General features: G+C 44.7%; 1 protein-coding gene and 2 long non-coding RNA genes across 3 annotated transcripts; 2 read left to right on the top strand and 1 right to left on the bottom strand.

Annotated features, from left to right (window-relative positions):
* Positions 1 to 1185: 1185 nt before the first annotated feature.
* Positions 1186 to 17837, top strand: LOC125165996 (uncharacterized). Its single transcript, XR_007152303.1, has 3 exons — positions 1186 to 1197; positions 4766 to 4769; positions 17705 to 17837. It is a non-coding gene; the product is annotated as an uncharacterized LOC125165996 (long non-coding RNA).
* Positions 10262 to 12476, top strand: LOC125165993 (uncharacterized). The gene is made up of 3 exons (XR_007152301.1): positions 10262 to 10568; positions 10892 to 11051; positions 12378 to 12476. It is a non-coding gene; the product is annotated as an uncharacterized LOC125165993 (long non-coding RNA).
* SERPINB9 (serpin family B member 9) lies at positions 12613 to 25581 on the bottom strand. The gene is given in 8 exon segments (XM_047859569.1): positions 12613 to 13599; positions 13602 to 13731; positions 15100 to 15255; positions 17406 to 17548; positions 19073 to 19190; positions 19536 to 19673; positions 21891 to 22068; positions 25363 to 25581. Coding segments are annotated over 7 exon segments (1125 nt in total). The 5' UTR covers positions 22059 to 22068; positions 25363 to 25581; the 3' UTR covers positions 12613 to 13327.

Genomic DNA, 25581 nt, shown 5'->3' with positions numbered 1-25581 from the left:
AAAGGATAACAGAACAGCAGCCAGAGGGACTTGGCTTATGGAGAGGAGAAACTTCCACAGAAGAGAATCCTCTTTGTTCTGTGATGCTAGACAGAGAAAAAGGAACAGGTGATCTGTATTCAGACTTTGGGGTTTGTGCATTTTGCCACCTTGACCACATAAGCCACTTCTGTGCCTTCCTGATTGACTTCCACAAAAGACCTGTGCACAGACTTGGACCCAGACTGTTCTGTCTTGGACAACATGCCAGAAAAGTCAGGCATGCTATTGTCAAAAGCATTAATTCCCTAACCGCCAAGAACAAATCCTATACCACAGTTTTCTTTGTTGTCCATTGCTCTTGACTTTGTCCACTTGCTGAGCTTTTCATGTGTAAGCTCATTTTCCACCTGGAAAATAAGAGGAGACAGCCCAAGGGTCCATTTGGTAGGTTTGCACTGCCACCCACCCCCGTCCCGTGTAATTACTCAGGACCATGGCATCATATATTCTTCTGTCCATGAGGTAAGGCCTCATAGAGGTTTAGACAATGCCCAGGCCAATATCACTTTTTGAGTCTCCTGGTTTAATAAAAAGAATTTTTTTAATTAAGAAATACCAAGCATTATGGTATATTTTTAAATTTTATATTTAACAAATGGATGCTTTTAAAAATGCAATGTAAAATTGTTGTGCTATCCCCAAGTTAATTATAGGATTTATAAAACATTTTTATGGAGCACCTGGCTCAGTCAGTTAAGCGTCCAACTTCCGCTCAGGTTATGATCTCACAGTCTGTGATTTCGAGCCCCACATCAGGCTCTGTGCTGTCAGCTCAAAGCCTGGAGCCTGCTTTGGATTCTGTGTCTCCCTCTCTCTCTCTGCCCCCTGCCCCCGCTCATGCTCTGTCTCTGTCTCAAAAATAAACAAAAACATTTAAAAAAACATAGTTATATGGTTTATTTTATGGGACATGAGCTTAAATTTTATGATTAAAGTATTCTCCATCTATCTTTTCAGTGTATCTCTGTGACTCTACATATAATGACATTAGAAAATAATTTTAACAGTTCGGCTTTGAGGTAAGTGGCCCCCCATCCCAGGCTCTGCTCCTGGCATCCCAAGGCCTGGAAACTGAACCAGGTCCCCAAGTACCCTGATGTTAGCTCCCACCCATCACCTGGGCCCTGTAGGGAGGTGTTTACTTATAAGCGACAGGTCAAAATGGAGTTAAAATTCAAGAATATTTGAATTTCCCATCCCCGACAGCTGGTTTAAGATGATGGTCAAGTTGATTTCAAATTACTGTATTTTGCTTGTACTTGCTTGCATTTTTATATTTTATTGGCTACTCTGAATCTATTCATGAATTGCTGTAGAACTGACAGTCAAGAATTTCTCATCCCATTGCAAAGAGTTTAGCCTACATCTTTGTGCATGTCTGGAGTTTTTTGGTTTTTTGGTTGTTTTGTGGTTTTTTTTTTTTAATTCCAGGGTAGTTAACATACAGTGTTATAGTAGTTTCAGGTGTACAACATAGTGATTCAACAATTCCATGTATTACTCAGGGTTCATCATGATAAGTGTACTCTTAATCCTCTTCACCTATTTTACCCATCCTCCCACCCTTCCCCTCTGGTAACCATCTGTTCTCTAGAGTTAAGAGTCTGATGGGGTATCTGGGCGGCTCAGTCGGTTAAGCATCTGACTTCGGCTCAGGTCATGATCTTGTGGTTCATGAGTTTGAGCCGCATGTCAGGCTCTGTGCTGACAGCTCAGAGCCTGGACCCTGCTTTGGATTCTGTGTCTCCCTCTCTGCCCCACTCACACTCTCTCTCTCAAAAAAAAAATTTTTTTAGTCTGTTTTTTGGGGGCACCTGGGTGGCTCAGTGGGTTAAGCATCCAACTTCAGCTCAGGTCATGATCTAGCAGTTCATGAGTTTGAGCCCCACGTTGGGCTCTGTGCTAACAGCTCAGAGCCTGTAGCCTGCTTCAAATTCTGTGTCTCCCTCTCTTTCTTCCCTTCCCCTGCTTGCTGTCTCCCTTTCTCTCAAAAATAAATAAACATTAAAAATTTTTTTTAAAAAGAGTCTGTTTTTTGGTTTGTCTTTTTTCCCCCTTTGTTCATTCGTTTTATTTCCTAAATTCCATATGTGAATAAAATCATATGGTATCAGTCTTTCTCTGGTTTATTTCACTCAGCATTATATTCTGTAGCTTCAAAAGATTTCATTGTTTTTATGGATGAGTAATGCATCATTGTATATGCTTACATACTGCATCTTTTTTGTCTATTCATCTATGGATGGACACGGGTTGCTTCCATAGTCAGACTATTGTAAATAATGCTACAATAAACATAAGGGTGCATATATTCCTTTGGACCTTTATGCAGTTTTGCATCTGACATTTGAGTAATTTTGAAGTGCTAGGATGTTTTGTTCTTAGTATATTTTCTTTCATTCAAATGAAAATGAAACTTGATCCAGGAAGTTTGTGCTATGATAAAATAGTCAAATAATGTACACAAGGAGGGAGTTAACTGTGTACTATTAGATTTTCAGAAAAAGAACAACTAGCTTTTATGAGTTAAACCCATAAGGCACTTCCATGGAAGGTAGGGGTAAGAAGCCTTATTTTCACTTGACTTACCTGAAAGAGTCTTCATAAGGAGGCCAGCTGTTGTGTTCTTGAACAGTCTGTGACAAGAAATCCCCTTGGGGTACAGAGATACCTCAAGGAACTCTGACAGACACTGGGGCCAGAGGAAGACAGGCCAGGGACAGACAGCAGGTCCCAGGATGTCATTGAAAAGGGCACTGGTTGTGCTGTCTCGATGTTTTGGCCAGGGCACAGGAGGTAAAGGCTCTGGGGTAAGTTTGGAGAGGGAGCAGAGAGGAACCGCCTTGGTGGAAGCAGAGAATGGGAGATGGTGTGGGGAGTGGGTCTGCTAACAGACAGCCTGAACCAGCCTGGAATGATCCCTGATCCCTGGAAAACTGAGCAAAGAAGCCCAAATACCTTTTTTTCAAACAGGGTTCCTGAGTGAGGATGTGGAGAAACTGGAATCCTGTGCTCTATGGGTGGGAACGTAAACTGGTGCAGCCACTGTGGGAAAGAATACGGAGGTTCCTCAAAAAATTAAATATAGAATTACCGCATGACCCAGGGATTCCACTTCCACGTATACACCCAAAGAATTGAAAGCAGAGACTTGAAGAGATACTTGCACACCCGCGTTCACAGCAGTATTATTCACAACAGCCAAAGACTGGAAGCAACCCACGTGTCCTTCAGAGGATGAGTGGACAAAATGTGGTGTGTGTTTATACCATAGAATATTATAGAGCCTTAACCAGGAAGGAAGTTCTGACACAGACTACAATGTGGATAAACCCTGAGGACATTGTGCTAAGTGAACAGAGAGAGTCACAAAAGGAAAAATACTGTATGATCCCACTTACATGAAGTCCCCAGAGTCATCAAAGTGGAAGGGTGGGTGCTGGGCCTGGGGGAGTGGGGGGGGGGGACTGTGATTAATGGGGGCAGAGCTTCAGTTGGGGAAGATGATAAAGTTCTGTGTGTGGACGGTGATGATGGATGCACAACAGCATGGATATATTCGACCCTGAACTGTACACTTAAAATGGTTGAGATGGTAAATTTTACGTTGGGTGTGTTTTACCACAATAAAAAAAAAAAGATTAATAAAAGAGTTCCCAAGATGTGGCCTCAGCAGTATCAGCTAAAGCACACCTTTCTTGCTTTTCCTAAAAAATGTTATTTAACACATAGATGGGTGGGCAAGCTGACCGCACTTTGTGTCTTTGCTTCTAACTGTTCTCACCTGGGTCCTCTGTGAAGGGCAAGGCTGGATGGGGGACAAGTCAAAGTGCCTGATGTGGCTGTGGGGCCACTCAAACCACGCTCCCCATGCCCCAATCACTAAGGGCTGTCCCTTCCACCACATTTAGTGGCAGGAAATTTTGTGGCCCAGGTGCTCATGGATAGGAAAGCACCTTTCCTTACATAAATATAGAAAATGGAAACTGTAAGTGCCTAGGCATCATTTTAGGTAAGAGGGGAAGTGTTAATTCACTAAGTATTGATAAAAACCTTTTGTGTTAAGCTCCACTTTGGTGTTGGATAAGATGGTCTCTGAACCCTCACAGAGCAAGTGGGTGGGAATTTAAAACTGTGGGTAGAACAGAGCCATTTGAGAATTGAGGAGGGCCAGGGGTTATGGGAACACACGGTGGGGTCCCAGTCCAGCCAGGGTGTGCCTTCCTGAGAAAAGGGGAGTTGAGACTTGGAACAGCAAATCAAAACAAGTGGCTATCAACTAGTTTCTTATCTGCATGAGGGGTGACCTGAAAATAGTCTGGAATTAAATTCCTGAAGTAGGAGGGGAAATCCCTACTGTGGAGGGGGGAAACGGACAGGAAAACTTCACCTTAGTGGGGCTCAGCTGTTTATAGTCAAAAAGGCCAGGATAGAGAACAGGCCTTAAGAATTTTACCTGCCTTCCCTCCTTCTACCTTCCTACAAAATGGAAGGTTCTACAAAATGGAAGGTTTTTCAAGAAAGAGGGTGGGGCAAGAAAGTTGCTGGCCAAAGGTAAAGATTGTTCTGGGCAAGGGCCCTTTTCCTTAAAGGAAAACTAAGGAGTCTTATCATGCATATGACCTCATCTTCCTTTGGGGATGGAGAAGGCCCCTGTGATGGAAAATTTTCTGACTGGCCAGTTAAGACAGTATTTCTGGGGAGAAATGAAACTGCAGTTAAGTCAGGTACTGGGACACCTTGGTGGCTCAGTTAAGCACCTGACTTCAGCTCATGTGATGATCTCATGGTTTTGTGAGTTCAAGCCCCACATTGGGCTCATTACCATCAGCACAGAGCCCACCTTAGATCCTCTGTTCCCCCCTCTCTCTGTCCGTCCCCCACTCATGCTCTCTCTGTCTCTCTCAAAAATAAACAAACATTGAAAAATATATGATTAAGCCCCAGTTTGGGGACTCAGCCTGAGTAATGCCATTTGGGGCTTGTGGTTTTCTTTTTAACAAGGTCCATCCTCCTCTCTTGTTTGTCTCTTTGATTACACCTACATTTTATTTATTTATTTTTAAATGTTTATTTATTTATTTTGAGAAAGAGACCATGCAGTAGGGGGGGTGGGGGGAGATAGAGAGAGAGAGAGAGAGAGAGAGAGAGAATCCCAAGCAGGCTCTACACCGCAAGTGGAGCCCGACATGGGACTCAATCCCATGACCCTGGGATCATGACCTGAGCTGAAATCAAGAGTCGGGAGCTTAACACTGAGCCACCCAGGTGCCCCACACCTACATTTTACTCCCAGTGCTACCACTCACTGTCTATGCCATCTTAGACAAATTTCTAAACCTTTTTGTCCTAAGTTCCTCATTTGTAAAATGAAGATAATAGTTCCGGCTTTGCCTGCAGCCTAGAGCTGTTATAAAAACCAAACACCCAAATGGATTAAAAGTGTTTTCTAAATTGTAAAATTATTCCATGCACATATTCCATTATCACATTCTCCCTTGTATTAAACATAAACTTGTTTTTCTTTCATCCATGGTTAACTCCTTGCAGAACAGGACCATGTCTGAACTGTCTTCATGTTTCTTACAGTCCCTCACACATTTCAGCAATGCCTCAGGTCTCAGCCAGAGGGCCAGGGCCACAGGGTTCCCAGGTCTGGGGAGGGCACGGCTGGCACATTCAATGTGGATGGCTTGCTCTGGAGTTTTGCAGACAAATGAGGCCCTCTCCTCCCCCAGGAGAGGAGCCTAATGTCTCAGAAAATGAGTTGTCCTTGCTCTGCCACAACCTAAGTTGCATTTAATTTTTAAACCATCTCTTTCTCCCAAGAACTGGTGCTCGGGCAACACTGAGCACGCAACAATGAGCAATGATTCACAGCGTTTTGATCTCCATTGATGTGAGGGAGCGGAATAGTTAGTTGGAAGTCTCACCTGAGGGGAGGACACTCTGTCCAGGACCCTCAGTCAGGACTGTTCACTGTGGGGCTTCCTCAGCCAGAAGGTTGGATGTTGTGAGTACCCGATTTGATAAATTAAGCCTTCTTTATTCTCTACACTTCTTTCCCTCTTTATGTTTACTCTAGTTGTTTGATTCCTTATTTCCTTTTCCCTTATGATTAAAGTTTTCCTCTATGAAACCGAAAGAGTGGCTATCATGAATTATTCAGAACCCCCACCACAGGATGCTAAGAGTAATGGAGCTTCTCAGAGCTGCCTGCTGGAAGGCAGGCTTGAGCTGACAAATGGAGGACTTTCCACTTGTAATGTCAGTCAAATACCACAGCCAAGGTGAAGTTTGGGTTGTTGTTGTTATGTTTTTTGTCTTGTTTTGTTTTGTTTTGTTTTTTTGTATCCTCATCTTCTGGGCCAAAGTCAACAACATTCTTATTTTCCTTAAACTGAGCTGAATCAAAGGAAGCTGCCTCAAATACCTCAGATATTTTGGCTGCCACGAGCACATTACTGAGCTATGAGACACACTGCTGCTCATTAAATGGGAAATGCAGAGATAACTAAAAGATAAATTATTTTCTGATGACTATTGCCATAAAGCTTGTTTTTATAAGTCTTCTGGAATAATAAATTCTCATGAGAAGAAAAGAGCTATAAAAGATATTTTCAAGACCATAGAGAAAGTTGAATAGGGATTGGATGTGAGGAAATAACTGTTCATTTGGTTAAGTGTGAATGTGGTATTATAATTATGTAGGAGAATATCTTTTTAAAAAATAAATGCATACTGAAGTAGGGGTAAAAGTCGTAATGTATTCATTGATATTTTTTGTGGAAATGTCTAATCCACTGTTAAGACCATCTACCAAGTTTTTTATTTCAGGTTTTTCAATTCTAAAATGTTCTTTGTGTGTGTGTGTGTGTGTATTTAGTTTCTGTTTCTCTATTGGGTTTTCACATCTGTTCATTCATTATGCCATGTATTCCTCAAATTTTTTAACATATTTATAACAGTTATACTCTTTGACTGTTAATTTCAACATTTGTATCATTTTTGTGTCTGTTCTGTTGACTGCTTCCCTCCCCCCTCGTGGTTATAAGTCATATTTACTTACACTTTCATATAATTAGTAATTTTTTACTCATTCTAGACATTTTTTATTACGTTGCCTTCTTTCAAATACAGTTGAGTTTTGTTCTTTTTCATTTTTTTAATATTTAAAAAAAATTTTTTAATGTTTATTTTTGAGACAGAGAGTGAGTGGAGGAGGAGCAGAGAGAGAGGGAGACACAGAATCCAAAGCAGGCTCCAGGCTCTGAGCTGTTAGCACAGAGCCCAGCATGGGGCTTGAACTCACAAACCACGAAATCATAACCTGAGCCAAAGTCAAACGCTTTACCGACTGAGCCACCAGACACCCCAATTGAGTTTTGTTCTTATTTGGTGGCTCAGCTTGATGTTTCAGAGGTTAGGTTTCTAAGGAAGGGTCTACATTAACCCTTGTTCTTGGGCTACGTTAGCCACAGTACTAAGGCCTGGGCTTCCTGGACTCTGAACTAGATACCCAAGTTGTTTCGCAGGGGGTTCTTAACTCTGTAAGGTCAGAAATCTAACAATGCAATCTGATTGCATTGCAGCACCATGCAATCTGGAATCTTGGTTCATCCCTCATAACCCAGTCTGGCTCTGCCAAATCTCACAGAATCTTGTGCTTGCAGCTTAGTATTCATAGACTCAAGGAAACTCCTGTGTATGCTTTAGGAGAGACTTTGTGTTTCTTCCCCTTCCGTGGCACCATGTTCTGCAAATGCAACTTGCACCAGCAACCATGGACTCTGATCTTTGTCCCGCCCAAAGGAGTTTGGGCTCCTCTTCCTGTGCTACAGTTTGGAAAGTGCACTCAGGCAGAATATAGATCTCATATTAAATGTTGCCCTTCTTTCAAAGATCACAGCCTTGTACCATCTACCCAATACCTGAAAGCAGCTAGTTCATATATATTGTCCAGTTTTATGGTTAACTACAGTAGGAGGGGCAGATCCAATACTTGTTACTCCATCTTGCCTTAGAACCAGAAGTGACGTCAACTTGCCTATTAACCTCTGAGCTTCAGGTTCATCCATACCTGTGGCATGAGGAGTTGGGCTAGATCAACGATTCTCAAACTTTAGTATGCATCAGAACCACCTGGAGGGTCTTATCCTCAGAATTGATGAGGTCTGGGGTGGGGATGCATAAGAATTTGCATTTCTAACAAATTCCCAGGTGATTGCGATGTTGCTTATACAGAGACCACACTCCAGGGAACCACTGGACTAGATCTATGTGTTTCAACCCTGGTAGTACATAGAGGTTTTTTTAAATACCATGAGGTACCAACCTAAAAGAATTAAATGAAAATTCCCAGCGGAAGCTAGGCATGGGATGTTTTTGTGTTTTGTTTTTTTGTTTGTTTTTTGTGGGTTTTTTGTTTGTTTTTTTGTTTGTTTTAATAGTAGACCTGTCTTTAACCTGTCCCATCCATCCTCACTCCTTATCCAGGAAGCCAAGGAGAACTAATTTTATGTACAAACTTCAATGTGCACATCATTATTATCTTTTTACTGATTTAATTATGTTTATTGTTAAAACTACATTTATGATAAAAAGTCAAACACTACAAAGGAGTACTCTGAAAAAAAGGAAAATATCCAGGCCTAGATAACATTAACTATATATATTCTAGAGGACCTCAAACTGTTGGTTAATATTCCTGTGTGTGTCCCTTCTACACATAACCCAGAGGCAAGAACTGGCCATTTGGCCCCACAAGGGAGCCAGAAGAAAACAATCCTGCCATGTGCTAGAACGGAGGAAACCCAGACACTTTTGGTAAATGATTCTAATGACAACACACAATTCCTCCTCCGTCTGCAATTTGGGCAGTGGTATTTCCTTTTGCCCCCAGGAAGATCATGGCCAAAGCAGAGGAGACATTCAGGGAAGGAAAAAAACACATGGTGTGAGGGGTTTTCTTCCCGTAGTTTCTTTAAAAGATGGATACAAAACTCAGGCACCTAACCACTATGCTGCCGTTGGGCTCTGCTACTATGTAAGACTGATCAAAACAGTCTCAGAGGATCTTGAGTTTGGAATTTCAGGCTACTCGGGGGCAGATTTATGTTTGGCCCCCACCCAGAGCACTCCTAGACCAGGGTCTTCTTGTGGACCCCACTGGGTCCTCCTGCTATGCCAAGGCCCCTCCTCTCCTTGCCCTGGGTAAGTCCAGAACCCTGTCCCAATTCTTGTCCCTGCAGGACTTGAGTCCCTCCCAGACCTTGCCAAGAGAACCAAGATGGACTTGAATGCCTGCCTGTGAGCTCTGCTTCCTCAGGCTCTGGATTGAGAGGAGCACAGAGCTCTCTCCTTGGAACCCAAATCTGGACTGGGTTGCCATCTTCAGCTTACCTCTGGGAAGCCCCACTGACCAAGGAGAGGGTGCTTCCTAGGAAGTGGGGGGAGGGGGTCATAGAGCTGACCTTACAGACGGCAGGTGCCAGGCAGTGGTGAGAGTATTCTGGGCAGTGGCCAGTCCAAATAAATGCTGGCCAAACACAACCAATGAGACCACACTGGTGCATATTTGTTAAATAGTCTCATCAGGCTTCTCTCCCCAAATCAGTGACTAATTCCTCACTATCTAAAATCAGTGCTCATATAAGGACATAACGTCCTGGCTCTCAGAGCCTGCCCTGCTGACCCTCCCAACTTCTACTCTGAAGTTCTCCCTGAATAGGAATCAAGAGCCCTGGCCTTCTCAAGAAAGTGGACAGTGAGGGCTTGTCCCTGCTAGTGCACCTGCAGTTACTAAACAACGCAGCCCGCTGTTTTCTATCCAAGCACACACCAGATGCTTAGATTCTGGTGTTCCTTCTTTGTCCCTTCCCAAAGCCAAAATGACTCCCCTCGGGCCCCAGGTTCTCAGGGAGACAGGAGCCAGCTGGCGGCTGAAAAGTGAAATCAGACGCCCAACTTTGCCTTTCTCCTAAAGCTTCCAGCAGCTCCTTCCCCTCCTCTTCAGTCCAGTCCCAAGGGCGGGGGGGGGGGGGGGGGGGGGGGGGGGGGGGGGGCTGCCGGTACGTTGAGGGGGCGGGGCGAGGGCGGGGCCGAGACAGAGACTGCCCCGACTCGGCGGGTGGGGGCTAGGAGCTGGGGGCGGGGTCGCGCTGGACACCCCAGAATGCTCGTCCACGTCACAAAGCTGTTGTCCCCTCTCCCCCATCACAGCACCCGAGGTCCGGACCAACTTGGCCTCACTCCAGGGATTTTGCTAGACCGTATACCGCTTCATGCTATCCATCCAGGGGCTCCCAGAATGGTGGCACGGGGCCTGGGGCACCAATGAGCCATCCTTCCTTGGAGAGATCTGGTTTGGGATCCCAGCTACTCTCGCCCTCCAGCCCGCCTCGCTTGAAACTTCCGGCAATAGAGACTCCTTTGACGTTCAAAGAAAACAGGGACAAAACACTGGCAGCATAACGTTTCCACTGTGGAACAGCTAAGCTGCTGGGATGGCGTCTGGGCAAGGCGGGGTGAGCAGTGAGCCTGTGCATCTTGGAGTAGAGGGCGTGTGTTTCACAGAGGCTCTCCCCCTCTGGCCTCTGGCTTTGGGGTCTGAAAGCTCTGGCTTCATTTCCTCTGCCAGTCTCCTACTAGCTGAATGAATTTGAACGAGTTGCCTAACTTCTCTGAACCTCAGTTTCCTTATCAATCTTCCCAGGTTAATAGGAGGATCAAGTAAAATAATGTATCGTGCAGTGCCTCGCAGTCTCTGGCACATAGGATTTAACAGATGCTATTTCCCCCTTCCCCAAAACGAGGAAGGGATTACTAGATCTTCTTTTCTCTACCTCAGTTTTTCAATGGAGCCTGCCTTTCTTTGGAGTAGGTGGCTTAGGCTGTGCTGATGCCATCTTTGCCTGGTTGTCAAAAAGAGATCCAGAAATATAGGCTTGTGGAATGTTGAAGCTGGAAGTCTTGTCCAACTGAACTTACTTATTTAACAACCCTGGAAGGTGAGTACCCAGCTCCCACAGCAGAGAGTGGGGAGGGAAGTATTAGGAGTCAGCTTTCAGGGTTAACATCATGGGTCTGGGACTGGAAACTTCACCTTGTCCTGTCTACATTGTGCAAACAACCTTAGGTCCTGGGAAGTCAGAGAAGCAGTCCAAACCCCCGATAACAAAGAAGAAAGGCTGTTGGTCCCAGCAGTCAGCACTCCCTTTTAGAAGCTTGGCAATATTTCCAAGTGCTTTTGCCCTTCACTGTTAAGTGGCCCAGCTCTGTGAACCTTCTGCACCCTCAGGTCACAAACTGTTCTTTTTACAGGCCAGAAGCTGAGCCCAGAGTGGCCAGGAAACTCTAGTTTGGCCCATTTTGGTTTGTTGGGATCAATATTTGCATTTCCTGGACATTTCTCCTGAGCAGTATCCAAATGCCTGGTATATCCAGGGGACACGAGTCAGCTCACTTATAGAGTCTCTATATCTATCTCTGTCCATCTCTGTCCCTCTCTGTGTCTTGCTCTCTTGATGTCTCTGTATGAGCCAAGCTCACTTAACAGACTCTGTCTCCCCCTGCTTCCCCCCTGCACAGGGGTTGGGGGAGTGGGTACTAGCACTACCACAGCTGTCTTAGGAAAATTTTCTCCCAAATACCCTTTTAAAAGCTTCTCGCTAATCCCTCTTTTCTGGGAGAGGTCTAGAGATCTGGGTGATTTCCCTGGGGGAGAGACATCAGTCACACATTCCACATGAAAGAAATTTCCCCCTTTCTGCAGCTTGCCTGTACCTCCTCTTATAATTCATCACAGCTCATCACAGTGCCCTGGCCAGTGAGGCTGATAAGGGTCCTTGAAATCTTAAGTGACCGTCTCTGAACTCTAGGGAGAAGAGAATGGGGAGGAACTGCTGAGTGGGCACAAGGTTTTCCTTTAGGGCGATGACAATTTTTTGGAACTAGATAAAAGTGATGATTGCACATGTTGCACTGCATTGTTCACTTTAAAATGGTTAATTTTATGATATGTGAATTTCACTTTAATAAAAAAATTTCTTTGAAAAAAAAACAATAATGGGGCACCTGGGTGGCTCAGTAGATTAAGCAACCAACTCTTGATTTTAGCTCAGGTCATGATCTCAATGATTTGTGAGTTCAAGCCCCACATCAGGCTATGTTCTGACAGTGCGGAGCCTGCTTGAGATTCTCACTCTCTCCCTCTCTCTCTGCCCCTTCCCCTCTCTCTCTCTCTCTCTCTCTCTCTCTCTCTCTCTCAAAATAAACTTCAGTAAAAAAACAAAAATGATATCACTGACATCTAATCACTTTTTTAAAAATTACAGAGTTCATGTGTGATCAAATTACTTCTAACTGCATTGTATGTGGCACACACACATGTAAAATACATTCCCAACCCCGGAGGAGTTTAAGACCTAGCTGGAGAACAGAGATGACTAATACATCAAACAACTTCCATAAGAGCAATGCCCTTCCTCTGTGTGCAATTGAGAGTTCGGAGACGCACCTCTGCTAATGCAGAAAAGGAAAAATTTCTTGGAGATGACACTGGAAATGAGCTTTAAGAGTTGAATGAAATTTTTACTGTTAGAGTTGGAGGTGGAGAAATATAATTAACAGGAAGAATGTCTGATCCCTACAAGGGGGTCACATGATACATTTAAGGATGTTACCTAGTCCAATCTGGCTGTCATAAAAGCTACATCATTCCAGCATGAGTATTAAAGACCAGATGTCAAAAGACCATGACTCTGCCCCTTTGTCTCCAATGCCTGATGCCCTGTTTTCCACATACTTGGTGATGCATGAATGTCAAAGATAAAATAAAAATGTGCATTAAAGAAACTCTAAGAAGCACATGTACCAGGAAAACTATAAAACAGTTGTCTTAGCTAGAAGCATGTACTACTACTGAAATAGGCTAAGACAAGTATGCAACAAGTTTTGAGGTACAAGGCAGAACATGGTGTAACTAAAATGAGTTACATGTGGAATGAGTGGGGAAGAAGTCTGGAGCCATCTAGGAAAATTTTGTATGCCATCCTATGGGATTTGGACTACATTTTAAATACAACAGGGAATCATTAAGTTCTATTGTCCCATGATCTCGACTAAGTAGGGCAAATGAGTGGTCAGTATGGAGAGAGCTGAGTGTGGACAAGCATGAGATTCAGATGGATGAGGAATCTGCCCTCATCACCTAGGCACTTGGCTTTAAAGACCCATGTTCACAGGGCTGTGGTGTAAGACAGGAGGACACAGGAAACGCTCACCCTTAGGGAGCAGAAAACCTGCCGCAGAACAGAATGCTGTTGGCTGCATTGTGCCTAATGAAGAAAAGGAAGGGATGGTCAGCACAGAACCTTGGTCCAGATACCATGCAACACTCCACGACCACTACGGCTGAGGCAGCCGCGGCCTCTGTGCCTTCCTCATTCACCTCCACGACACTCTTGTGCACAAACTTGGACAGACACAGATCTCTCTCAGCTGACATTGCTGAAAAGTCAGCCTTGTCCCCCTGGAAGGCATCAACCATTCCAAACGCTGAAGCACAGATTCCATGTCATAATCCTCTTCCAGTTTAAATCTCGGAAGGAAAACTTCCACTTCGGTACTCTTCATACAGTCTGGCTTGGTCCAGGCTCTAAATTTCTCATAAGTGAGATGTTTTTCCACCTGAAAGACCAGAATTCGATTTTGAAATTCATACTTTAGTACATATTTACATACACACCCACATACTCTTCCTCCTCGCATAGATGGGTATTGATTGTCACGCAAGACCAGCAGGCACCGTTATCTGCCAGGAAATCTGTGAGATCTCATACTTGTGCTATTAAATACATGGGTGGCTTCCTTGCCAAGCAGGGAAGACTTCAAACAGCCCAGAGGCACAAAGACAGTGGCTGTTCCTCTTGTTGCCCAACAACGTCTAGGAGACATCTTTTATCCTGACAATCATCAATGCCCAGCTGACTGTGATTTTCTTTTTTATTTTTTTATAAACTGTGCTTATTTTTTGAAGATGAGGCATTGCTGGTAAGAAAAATGATTGGGAGGGGCCCCTGGATGGCTCAGTTGGTTAAGCATCCAACTCTTGGTTTCAGCTCAGGTCAAGATCTCATGGTTTGTGAGATTGAGCCCTGCCTTGGGCTCCATGTGCTGACAGAATGGAGCCTGCTTGGGATTCTCTCTCTCTCCCTCTCTCTGCCCCTTCCCAGCTCGTGTGCGCGTGCACACACTCACTCTTTCTCAAAATAAACAAAATTAAAAAAAAAAAAACACCTTAAAAAAAAAAGAAAAATGGGAAAAAGCTCCTGGTGGAGTCCACCCAGAAGAACAATTTGCCAGAGGCGCAATCCTGCAATCCTGCACACATTCTGAAGAAGAGACACGGTGGCGGGGGGGGGGGGGGGGGGGGGGGGGGGGGGCGGGGGGGGGGGCGGGGATGGACAGAGACACAGCCAATGGCTGCAGCTCTGCTCACACAGGCCCCTTAGGTCATGGGAGCACCATGTGCCACTTAGTGCCTGTCCCTAGGAGCTCCTGGGCTGTGGCTGACTCTCATAGTAGGTAGGGATCCATGCTGAAAGGAAGCAGAGTGAGTGGGGAGTGGCATTTCCAGCTGTTTCTGGCTCTGCCCTCCTGAGTTTCAGGTTCTTAGTATTTAAAATATAATGCTAACAACAATGACTATGATAATAATAATGAATCACATTTATTCAGGGCTGATGATGCACCAGACAATGTGCTAAGCTTGTTCCCTGAACTATGCCCATTTTATCCTAATACTAACTCTATCAGGAGATATTATCACCATCCCCATCTTAGAAAACAGAGTAATTTGGCAAGGTCACATAGGTAATAACGGGAGAAGTAGGTCCTGAATAACAGTTTGGTTCCAAAGCCCGAGTACCTGAATACTGTGCTCTGCTGCCTGGTTGCCCATATCATCAACTTAAAAGGTAACACAAATGTTGGAAATGGTGCTTGAGTTCTATCCTATCAGGAAGGATGTGAAGGTTGTCACTGGATTCATCTCACCGAACTTAGATCCACGTTGTCATCCGGGAGCAGAATGAGCATGCTCAGCTCCTCACCCACATAGGGCACCTCCAGGACCTGGGCCTGCACCTCTTCAATATAGGCAAGCTTAAATGTAGCTTCCTGAAACATCATCTGCACTGGCCTCTGCTCCTTCTGATGGGAATAAACAGAGGAGCATGGAATTAAAAACAGATTATTGAAAGAGGCGATAAAAGTTTCCAAAAGAGGTAGAGTTGACTCCAGGAGTGTTTTCAGCACCCGTGATGGGAACAATATTCATATGCTAATTCTGACTCTTTCCTGTCACCATTACAAGGCATCTCTTGTAAACAGGTATCCTAAGAAAGATGTTCTACTCAGCAAAATAAATGTGATATTCTGCATTTTCCGGAGCAGGAAATCAGATTGTCCTCATTTAAACTATATCTAAGGAGGGGTGTCTGGGTGGCTCAGTCAGTTAAGCGTCCGACTCTTGATTTCAGCTCAGGTCATGATCTCACGGTTTGTGAATTCGAGACCTGTGCCTGGCTCTGCACTGACAGTATGGAGCCTACTTGGGATTCTCTCTCTCCCTCTTTTTCTGCCCCAACCCTGCTCGCACTGTGTGCACTCTTTCTCTCTCAAAATAAATAAACTTTAAAAATATATGTATACAAAAATAAAATATATCTAAGGAAATGATACATAAAATTAAACAGAAAATTATTTCATTTTAACTAGAGAAAGGTTTTGTGATAAGGTGGGAAGAAATTTAAGAGTTTCACAGGAATGTGACAGGTAGTGTATGGACACACCCTCTCAGAAAGCAATCTTGCCCGCAAGTAGAAAGAACTAATATCTCTTCATGTATTTAAATCCAGTTGTTCTGATTCTGATACTCTAATCCAAGGAAATAACTTTTTAAAAATGTAGAAGCGGTGGGGCACCTAGGTGGCTCAGTCAGTTAAGTGTCGGGTTCTTGATTTTGGCTCAGGTCAGGATCTCATGGTCACAGGATCGAGCCCCATGTCAGGCTTGGCACTGAGCGTGGATGGAACTGCTTAAGGTTTTCTCTCGCCCTCTGCCCCTCCCCCACTCTCTCTCTCAAATAGAATACAGAAGAGGTATATGCATGCAGAAGTTAGAGTATTATACTTATTTTTCTTTTTTTTATACTTATTTTTCAAATTGATACAGATCAGCTATTATACAAATTAGAAAAGTTTCTAAAATCAATGCTAGAAAAGTTCTGCCCCTCCCACCTTTGTACCTCAAGGGCTGATTATGTAAAGTACACCTTAAGCCCCCCAAAACACCTATACAGTGTGTTTCCAGATTACATTAAAATGGTATTTTTGCGGGGGGGGTGGGTGGTTTGCTGGGGATTTGGCAAGCTATTTTAATACCTGGCTGAAGTTACACCTCAATATCAAGACTAAGATTTTTGTCAGTTTTAATATTAGAAACTTATAAATACTAAATTAATAATGATTAATATTAATTCAAGTCAATACTCATTTTAAGTTTTAAATATCTGATTAAAGAAATATTCACTCCCAGGGTTGATGGGGGGTGGGAGGGAGGGGAGGGTGGGTGATGGGTATTGAGGAGGGCACCTTTTGGGATGAGCACTGGGTGTTGTATGGAAACCAATTTGACAATAAATTTCATATATTGAAAAAATAAATAAATAAATCATTAAGCACTTTCTCTCTTTAAAAAAAAAAAAATATATTCACTCCCTCTACCCACTCCCCCAACACACACACATATCACACTTTCTTTCCTTAACACTTGTTTTTTGCTTTCTGTTTAGCAACTTGGGAATAGAAGAAAGTCTTCTATGAGAGTTTCCAGAACTAGGTGGCAGCAATGAAGATAGGAGAGATTATCAGAGGCAGAAGGAGCAGTAATAAAATGCAAAAAAATTATAGACAGCAAATAATTTTTATTCCTCTGTTCTTTTCTACTGAGTTTAAAATTCCATTTATAAATATGTTGTTTCAAATTTTTTTAATTTATGTTTGTTCTTTTTTTGAGAGAAAGAAAAACAGAGCAGAGTGGAGGAGGGGAAGAGAGAGAGGGAGGCACAGAATCTGAAGCAGGCTCCAGGCGCTGAACTATCAGCCCAGAGCCTATCGCAAGGCTTGAAACCATGAATCGTGAGATCATGACCTGAGCTGGAGTCAGATGCTTAACCAACTTAGCCACCTAGGTGCCCTTCAAAATTATTTTTAACCAATCATTTATGCTTTTACAAACTTAGTTTTTTCCATTCAATTTCTTCTTGAAACACTAGCAGGATTTCTGAAAGCTTCTCTCACCTGGTTTATTTTAAAAGGCATTTCACTTGTGTACATTTTGTTGAACTGTTCATTCCACCTTCCTTTGAAGTAGATGGCATTGACAAGAACCAGCCTGGTCTGTGCATCAATCGAGCTATCCGGCAACAGGTCTTGAATTTTACCTTCCAGGAAAGGTAGAGAACACATTCAGGTGATTTTTATAGAACATGGGATGAATAAATCATGATAAGGTTTATTGGCAGATCCTTGGTTACTAGTCAAGAACCAAACATTCTTTTCATTTTTCAAATTTGCTCAGTTTGGATTGTTATGTACAGAAATCAAACACAACACATACAAGTGGTGTTCATGGTCAGGTCACTAAGGCCTTTCCAGAAAGTTGAAGACGGCAAATGATTTCTAAATCACTCAAAGAAAAACACTACACACGGTCAGACAACGAGGCAAGCAGGTCTGGAGGGCTGGTCTGGAGGGACCTGGGTTATCTCAAGAGGTGAAATGGGATTGTTTGGTTTAGTGCAGCAAAGTTGTAACCAGTGCTAACATTCCACAACTACATCCACATGTCAGAGGCAGCCAGAATGAACGGCTCAATGGGAAAAGAGCTGATAATGGGCAGTCTGGGTGCACTGAGGAGCTCCTGGAAGCAACTAGAAGAGATTTTACTATTTTGATCCTCTAAACAAAACAGCAGACATTCCTGGAAAAGGTAAGGTGGGCAAGTGAAAGATACTCCCTTCTTCCCCTGGATATCAAACTGCCTTTCTGATGAACTAAGAGCATCCCTGTTAATTTGCTGCCTCCAGATAGCATAAGTGGCAAATATTCCAAGAAATGGTGGCAATAACTGCTAACTCTTTAAAGAAAGACAATGTCTGTTCTCGATTGTCTGATTTATTGACAGAAATAGGACTGCTCCTAGTGGTACTAAGTAGAAATGGTACAGAGGGTCCTGAATGGTTCAAACATCATACATCATTGATCATGGCGGCCAAGATCAGAACGTGGCACTCCATAAAACAAAAGAATAAGGCTCAATGCCAAACAAAGGATGATTTCGGTCTGCAGGATTGATCAGCCCTGAGAGACAGTCTGCAGTTGACCTATCAAATCTAAGCTTACCAAATCTAATTAAGGGAGTGGAAGTGGAAAACATGAAAGAAGCAGAATAAGTAAGCTTAATGTGTAGGATAAAGCTGGTGGTAGGTCCACATAGAATTTAGAAAGAGGAAGCCCAAGTGTATGACTCAGGGGAGATCTGACCAGTAGTCTCCTTCCTATGAAGGTGATGAACCCACCCAACATGTGAACATCACAGGCCACATGAAAGTACACTTCAGTGTAAGTTACTAAACTGGAAATATGGTCTATGAATTTCTTTTGACATTTGTATCAGTCATTCTGGTTCCCGGAGAATAGAAAAAATTAAGTCTCCGTTGTTGAAAACCTGAGCTTCTGATCAGAACCACTGTGAGTCCATTAAGGTCCAAATATGCCATGAGGCCCAGCCTGTCAGCATGACTCTGACCATCCAAAACACTAGTAAAATCAGAACAGCAGGAAAAGCAAGGGGAGGAAGAGGAAAGGGAGGAAAAGGAGGGGAAGTAGGGGAAGGTGGAGGGAGCAGGAAACGGAGAAGGGGGAGAAGGCAAAAAAAAAACAAAACAGTAACATGTAATTCTGACCTTCAGTCTTTTTTGAGACCCAAGTGTTGATGTGTTTCCTGGACTGCTCTGCAGCTTTGGCAAAGGAAAGCTGCTCGAGTTCAGCATGGTAGAACTGAAGACAGGATTCCTTAAAGGTCTTTGGAGAGAAAAGTGTTCAATGTGGCTATATTCCTAAATAAAGTTTAGTTTCCAAAAATTTGAATATTATATACTTTTTATTAAAATAAGTATACATCTCTTAAAAGTGATATCTTAGCCTAATAGGTACTAAACTATCAGAGTTTATAAATAAGTCCTAAGCCATAACCAACCAGAAATGGAAAAATGAATTTTACAAGTAGTCAAATTTTAAATAATTCAAGGCACAGTCGTAGAATTATGAGTTTTAAAAGTGTCCACCATTAATTTTGGTTCTCCAGGATCTTTCTTTCAGACTCTATATTTTAAATACAACTTTTATTGTTCTGCTGACTCAACTCACTGAGAGGAATTCACACGTCTTTTCTCCAAAGAGCCTGTTGGCTGTTCTGAGCAAGTACTGGGTGCCAGGTTTGTTCACTTCAGTAAGAAGTAACTGGAAACTCTGATGAATATCTTTCTCTGTGTTTAAAGAAAGCACCTGTTGAGAAAAATAATTTAAAAAATTATCAAAATGGGGTGCCTGGGTGGCTCAGTCGGTTAAATGTCTGACTTCGGTTCAGGTCATGACCCCACAGTTCATGAGTTCAAGCCCCACATTGGGTGCTACACTCACAGCATGGAGCTTTCTTGGGATTCTCTCTCTCTTTTCCCCTCTCCCTCTGCTCTCCCCAACTCACACTTTCTCTCTCTCTCAAAATAAATAAACTTTAAAACAAAAATCAAGATTGTTCTTTGATCTCAAAAACTCTTTATAGAGTTTTATAGAGAAAATTCTTTCTCAAATACTCTACAAAATTTTCCTTTAAAAGAACACTGTTTTCATTTAAATTGCAGATTTAGGGGCGCCTGGGTGGCGCAGGCGGTTAAGCGTCCGACTTCAGCCAGGTCACGATCTCGCGGTCTGTGAGTTCGAGCCCCGCGTCAGGCTCTGGGCTGATGGCTCAGAGCCTGGAGCCTGTTTCCGATTCTGTCTCCCTCTCTCTCTGCCCCTCCCCCGTTCATGCTCTGTCTCTCTCTGTCCCAAAAATAAATAAACGTTAAAAAAAAATTAAATTGCAGATTTAATACATACTAGAGCAATACTATGTGGAGGTGGGGAGAAGATACAGAGAGAAAAAGAGAGAGAGAGAGAGAGAGGACAGAAAACAGAGGAGTAAGAGTTGGCTTTTCTGCCTAAATAGATCTGTCTTGTTTAAAAATAAGTAATAGGGGGGCACCTGGATGGCTCAGCCAGTTAAGCATCCAACTTCAACTCAGGTCATGATCTCAAGTCCGTGAGTTCAAGCCCTGCGTCGGGCTCTGTGCTGACAGCTCAGAGCCTGGAGCCTGCTTTGGATTCTGTGCCTCCCTCTCTCTCTCTCTCTCTGCCCTTCCCCTGCTCATGCTCTCTCTCTGTCTCAAAAATAAATAAAAACATTAAAAAAATAAGTAATAGGAAGAATGACAAGGAGAAGAAGGATTCAGAAAAGGGGCTATTATAAAATCTTGCATCCCAAGAAAAACATAAGTATGAAATATGCCTAATAGAGGAAAATTTGCTTCTAAGATTAAAAAAAAACAACAACACAGTTAAAAGCATGAGAAGTTCAAGAAGAAATGGGCATAAATACAATCAGTGGGCAAGGCAATCTTTGTCAGTTTATACAGAATCCAAACACTAGTTCTTTAAAAGAACTTCCCTTAATGCTATAAGTAGCAATGCATATTCAGCATATTGAGTGCCATTACTGTCTAGTTGAGCACAGAAGGATAAGGAACTTTTGATGTCTCTGAATACAATGTAACTGAACAATCTTGAGGCTCTCAAAAAAAAACCAAAAGAACAAAAAAAAAACAAAAAAAACAAAAAAAACCTCCCAGAAGGATTCATCAGCTAGCTTAAAACACAGAAAAGTTCGGTAAGCCCAAAGAAGCCCCTCTCTACACATTAACCTTCACTTCTCAGGTCACAAGCTGAAAAATGATTCAGATAAGCAATTACCCCAGAAAGGGTTGTCAAGAGAAAAGAAAGTGGTATTGAAACAAAGAGCCACACCAACCCTCCTGTAGTGAAGGTGTGCACAGGGAGCATGAGATAAGCTTGTAGGTTTTATCTTAGGCACATGTCCTCTGCCTGCTCTATAAAACCCCTTCAGGACAGGGATTGATTCTTAATCATTTTCAGATGTTTGCTGAATGTTTGTTAAACTAGTCCACACACAGTCTGTATATGTAATAAAGACATGCCTTTTCATCCACATTTGCCTATTTTTGTCCATCCCCTTACCAGGAAGGCATGTTGGTGTATTAATGACTTGAAAGAGATATTAACCTACCCTTTGTTACCAAAGAATAATTACAGTTATGAAGTCTTTACTTCAAAAATGAGAGATCTTAACTGCTTAGATTTCAAATAATTTCAGTATCATTTTCTAAAAAAAGATAAGATGCTAGGACAAGATTTTGATAGTCTTAACCAAATTATTAGAGGACTTTTCCCAAAAAAAGTCTCAGCAAAAGAGACTCCCAGCCCTGCCCTTTGCGTCTTGTTCCCCAGGCAGCCCCACCTGCCTGATATAAGCATGTACGTGTGTATGCACGAGGACCCCTCCCCATCCTGCTTCGTGGCAATTCTGGAGTATGAGGTATGAAGCTGGGTGATGGAACATAACAACTGAAAGGGCAGTCCCTTCTCCTGAGTGACAGGTAGGTTTACCTGGGCCATCTGGGCAGCAGTGTTTCCTTTTGCCCCCAGGAAGACCATGGCCAGGGCAGAAGAGATGCTCACAGGAGAATAAAACACGTTGCATGAAGGGCTGTCCTGACACAGCATCTTTAAAAGGTGAAAGGCAAAGGTGCCATTTGCTTCAGAAAGGGCATCCATGATACAGGTTCTGGAACCAGAGAATAAAGAGAAAGGCTGCCTTAATACACGTCTGAAGGCTATTGATCAAATATCTGGCAATCTTGGAATTGTACTTGTTTTAAAATAATAAAGCTCATAAACATTTTAAGTTAGAGGAAAACCGATTTCTTGTTGCTCCCCATCTGAAAAGTGAGTCCCCATTTTAAGGTAAATAGAGAAGTATGGTACTGGTAGAGATCAAACCAGCTTGAGAGCCTCAGGAATTAACAGCACTAATTCACTGGCACAAACACACAGCACTCAGTCTCCCAGGAGCAGTGAAGTCCAATCCTTTCCCATAAGGACCAGCTCTTCCCACCTGACGAGAAGGACATCAGGGAGAAGGAGGATGGTGTCAGGGAAGCAGGGGAGGGGGAGGAGGGGTAAACTCCCACTGAAAAAAATTCTAGTTTCTCTAGCCTGTTCTCTAGCCTGGTCTCCATAATACTGTTTCTCCTTCTTCTGCTTGTTTTTTTTTTTTTTAAATGTTTATTCATTTTTGAGAGAGAGAGAGTGCATTAGCAGGGGAGGGGCAGAGAGAGACAAAGACAGAGGATCTGAAGCAGGCTCCGTGTGCTGTCAGCAACCAGCTGGATGCAGGGGCTTGAACTTAAAAACCCTGAGATCATGACCTGAGCCAAAGCTGGAGGCTCACATGACTGAGTCACCCAGGTGCCCCAATACTGTTTCTTCTTTCATACATTTATGAAGAGCACTTTTGAGAGTTTCAGCTATGCAAAAGGCCACAGTCTCCCTATCTGTCAGCTGATACTTGAGAAATGTTTGAGATTCTGGTAAGAGATGACAGATAGGCTGCAGGTGGGTTTAAATTGACTGTGAGGCAAGGACCTTTCATCTACAGTGACTGGTCATCAACCAGCTAGGGAGAGCCAGTGTGCTCTCCAGCTGAGCAGCCCTACCCCCTAGATGGCCAATTAACTCCCGATAGCCCATAACCCAACTCAGAGTGCCCAATGATCCCTAGCCTCTAGACATCACGTGACCTTCAAACACTGGAAAAGAGGCTGAGAAAACTTTGCTTTTGTTTTGTTTTATAATAGTTTGCTAACTTAGCAAGATTTGAGAGTTTTACTCCCAAGATTTGGGAGTTTTACTCAATAGAGCAAAAGCCACTAATGGAGACTGTGCACCAGAGGACGAAGACCAGCCCCTGCGGAACACCAGAATAGAGAGGCGAGGAGGAACGGAGAAGGGTACAAGAAAGAGCAAAACTACCAAGAACAGGGAGGCCAGGATCTATGAAGCCACGGAGGTCAGAAGTGTAAATGTTAGTGGGCAGGTTTGCTGACCACACAGCTGAACCTGAACACATGGCCACCACCATCCCCCAGCCCACCAGGCAATTAGGTAAGGGTGGAAATAAGACCCTCACTCACCCAACTGCCATCCCCCTGACTCCTTCCTGCGGCTCCTCATCCCCTCACACCCATCACCAAGTCCTGCCTTCTGCTGCCCAAATGGCTCTGGAACCCGTATACTTGTGAGCCTGCACCTAGTCTAGACCACCTGCTCCCTCTCCCTGCTGCCTCCTCGGAACAGAACGACACCCCCCCCCCCCACCCAGTTCACTCCATTTGGACAGCCCTCCTCTTAAATTTCCCATGGCTCAGGGTGCCTGGGTGGCTCAGTGGATTGGCTTCAGCTCAGGTCATGATCTCACGGTGAGATCCAGCCCCACTCCAGCTCTGCGCTGACAGCAGGAGCCTGCTTGGGATTCTGTCTCTCTATATGCCTTCCTCCCCTGCTCGCTCTTTCTCTCTCTCAAAATAAAGAAATAAACTTAAAAAAAAAAAATTCCCCTGGCCCTTAGGATAAGCTCAAAGCTCACTTCATTTAAAGGGCTTATCCTCCACCTGACCCCCTCGCCTTGCTCCAGCATCAGCCTCTAGCCATCCTGACCGCCTTTCACTCCCTCCAAGGCACCCCTGGGCCAAGGAAAACACCGTTTATCCACCACCCCGACCCCTGCACTGGCTAATGGCACTCAGCTTCCCTCTCCACCCAAACACCCCGGTCTCAGAAGGTTTCCCTTCACGAGCTCCACCCACCCTGGCGGCTGGCTCACTCTTCTCTGCAATTCCGTCTCTCATTGCTTGTGGTCCCACTAGGCTGCAAGCTCCCGCGGCAGGGGCGGAGTGGCAGGCACCGCGGGTCCTGCGGGCCTGGAAGAGCGCTCAGGGAAAAGGAAGGGCTCCAGAAGTTTGTGTGGAATGACTGGAAGAATTAGGATGGGTAAGTAGTGCTCGGATTTACAGCTGCAGAATGGTGATTTCAGCAGGAAAGAGGAGAGGTACGGAGAGGTCAGTACGCGGATCCCTAGGACAGAGATGGGGTGAAGAAGTAGGGCGGCGGGGTGGGGGGGTGGAGGGAGGCGGCTGGAGAGGAAGAGACCTGGGAAGCGCAGAGACGAGACAGTGGAGGAGGGAATCAGGTGGCCTGGGCTCTGGGACCGGCCGCAGCTGCACCACTGTGCGGCTGCGATCCAAAGAGGCTCTGTTTCTGTGAACAGGGCGAGGCACCACCTGATGCGGTTCGCTTCTACAGAGATGGCCCTCGCGTCCAGTGTCTGAGCGCTAGCGCTGGGGGCTCACGTCCTCCGCCGTCCCCGCCCTGCCCCGGGGCGCCCCCACTTGCCACCTTCGGCACCGCGGCGCTCCTCCCGTGGCTGTCGTCCGGGCCTATGCCGACCTCTCCGGGAAGAGCCGCTCCCCGGGTCCAGCTCGCGTCGGGAGGGAGCGGCCGCAAAATTTTATGCTCGCCCCGGCGACCTCCACGCTTCCTGCCCTCCGCTGGGGGCGGTGCGTGAGCTGCGCCCCCTTGTAACCGCCGGCTGGGCGCGGCCAGGGTCTGGTCCCAGGCCGGCTTTGCGGCCGCCCCCCGCCCCCGCCCCCGCCCCCACCCCCACCCCCACCCTCCGCGGCCCCGTCTCGCGTGTGAGGCCCTGCGGGGGTCACTGGAAGGGCTGACTGCCTCCCAAACCGATTGTGAAAGGAAAAGCACTTTCAAACGGATTGGTGAGTCAGGCTGGTACCGCCGCGCTGGCTCACAAGTGGAGAACACGCCGGGGACGCGAGCGAGAGGCGACAGAACTTAGCCTGGGCTTGTCTACTTCCAGAAGCAAAGGTGGAGGGACAGGCCTGTGGGTCTTATTCCACACCGCTCATCCTACACAGATGAAAGAGTCAGCTAGAATAAAGTATCTGCTCAAGATCCCACACTAATTAGCTGTTCTGAACCCAGACACAGAAGCCAGGCGGCCTACCTTCTAGGACCTGAGCCCTTTTCCCCTGCTGGTGTTTGGGCTCTGGTGCTGCTGTGTATGCAATCGCTACCATTTATCTCCAAAGTGATGGGAACAGACAGACTGAGCCGGACTGCCTCAGCACATGGGGGTGCTGACGCAGGGCGAGCTTGCGGATGGTTGATTCGGTTGTTCGAAAGGTCATCAGATACCCACACTCTTCCCGTCCCTCGTGGCCAG

The sequence above is a fragment of the Prionailurus viverrinus genome, chromosome B2 (assembly GCF_022837055.1).
Source record: "Prionailurus viverrinus isolate Anna chromosome B2, UM_Priviv_1.0, whole genome shotgun sequence".
Taxonomy (NCBI): Eukaryota; Metazoa; Chordata; class Mammalia; order Carnivora; family Felidae; genus Prionailurus; species Prionailurus viverrinus.
Note: the sequence above shows the minus strand (reverse complement) of the source record. Positions and strands in the feature narration are given on the sequence as shown.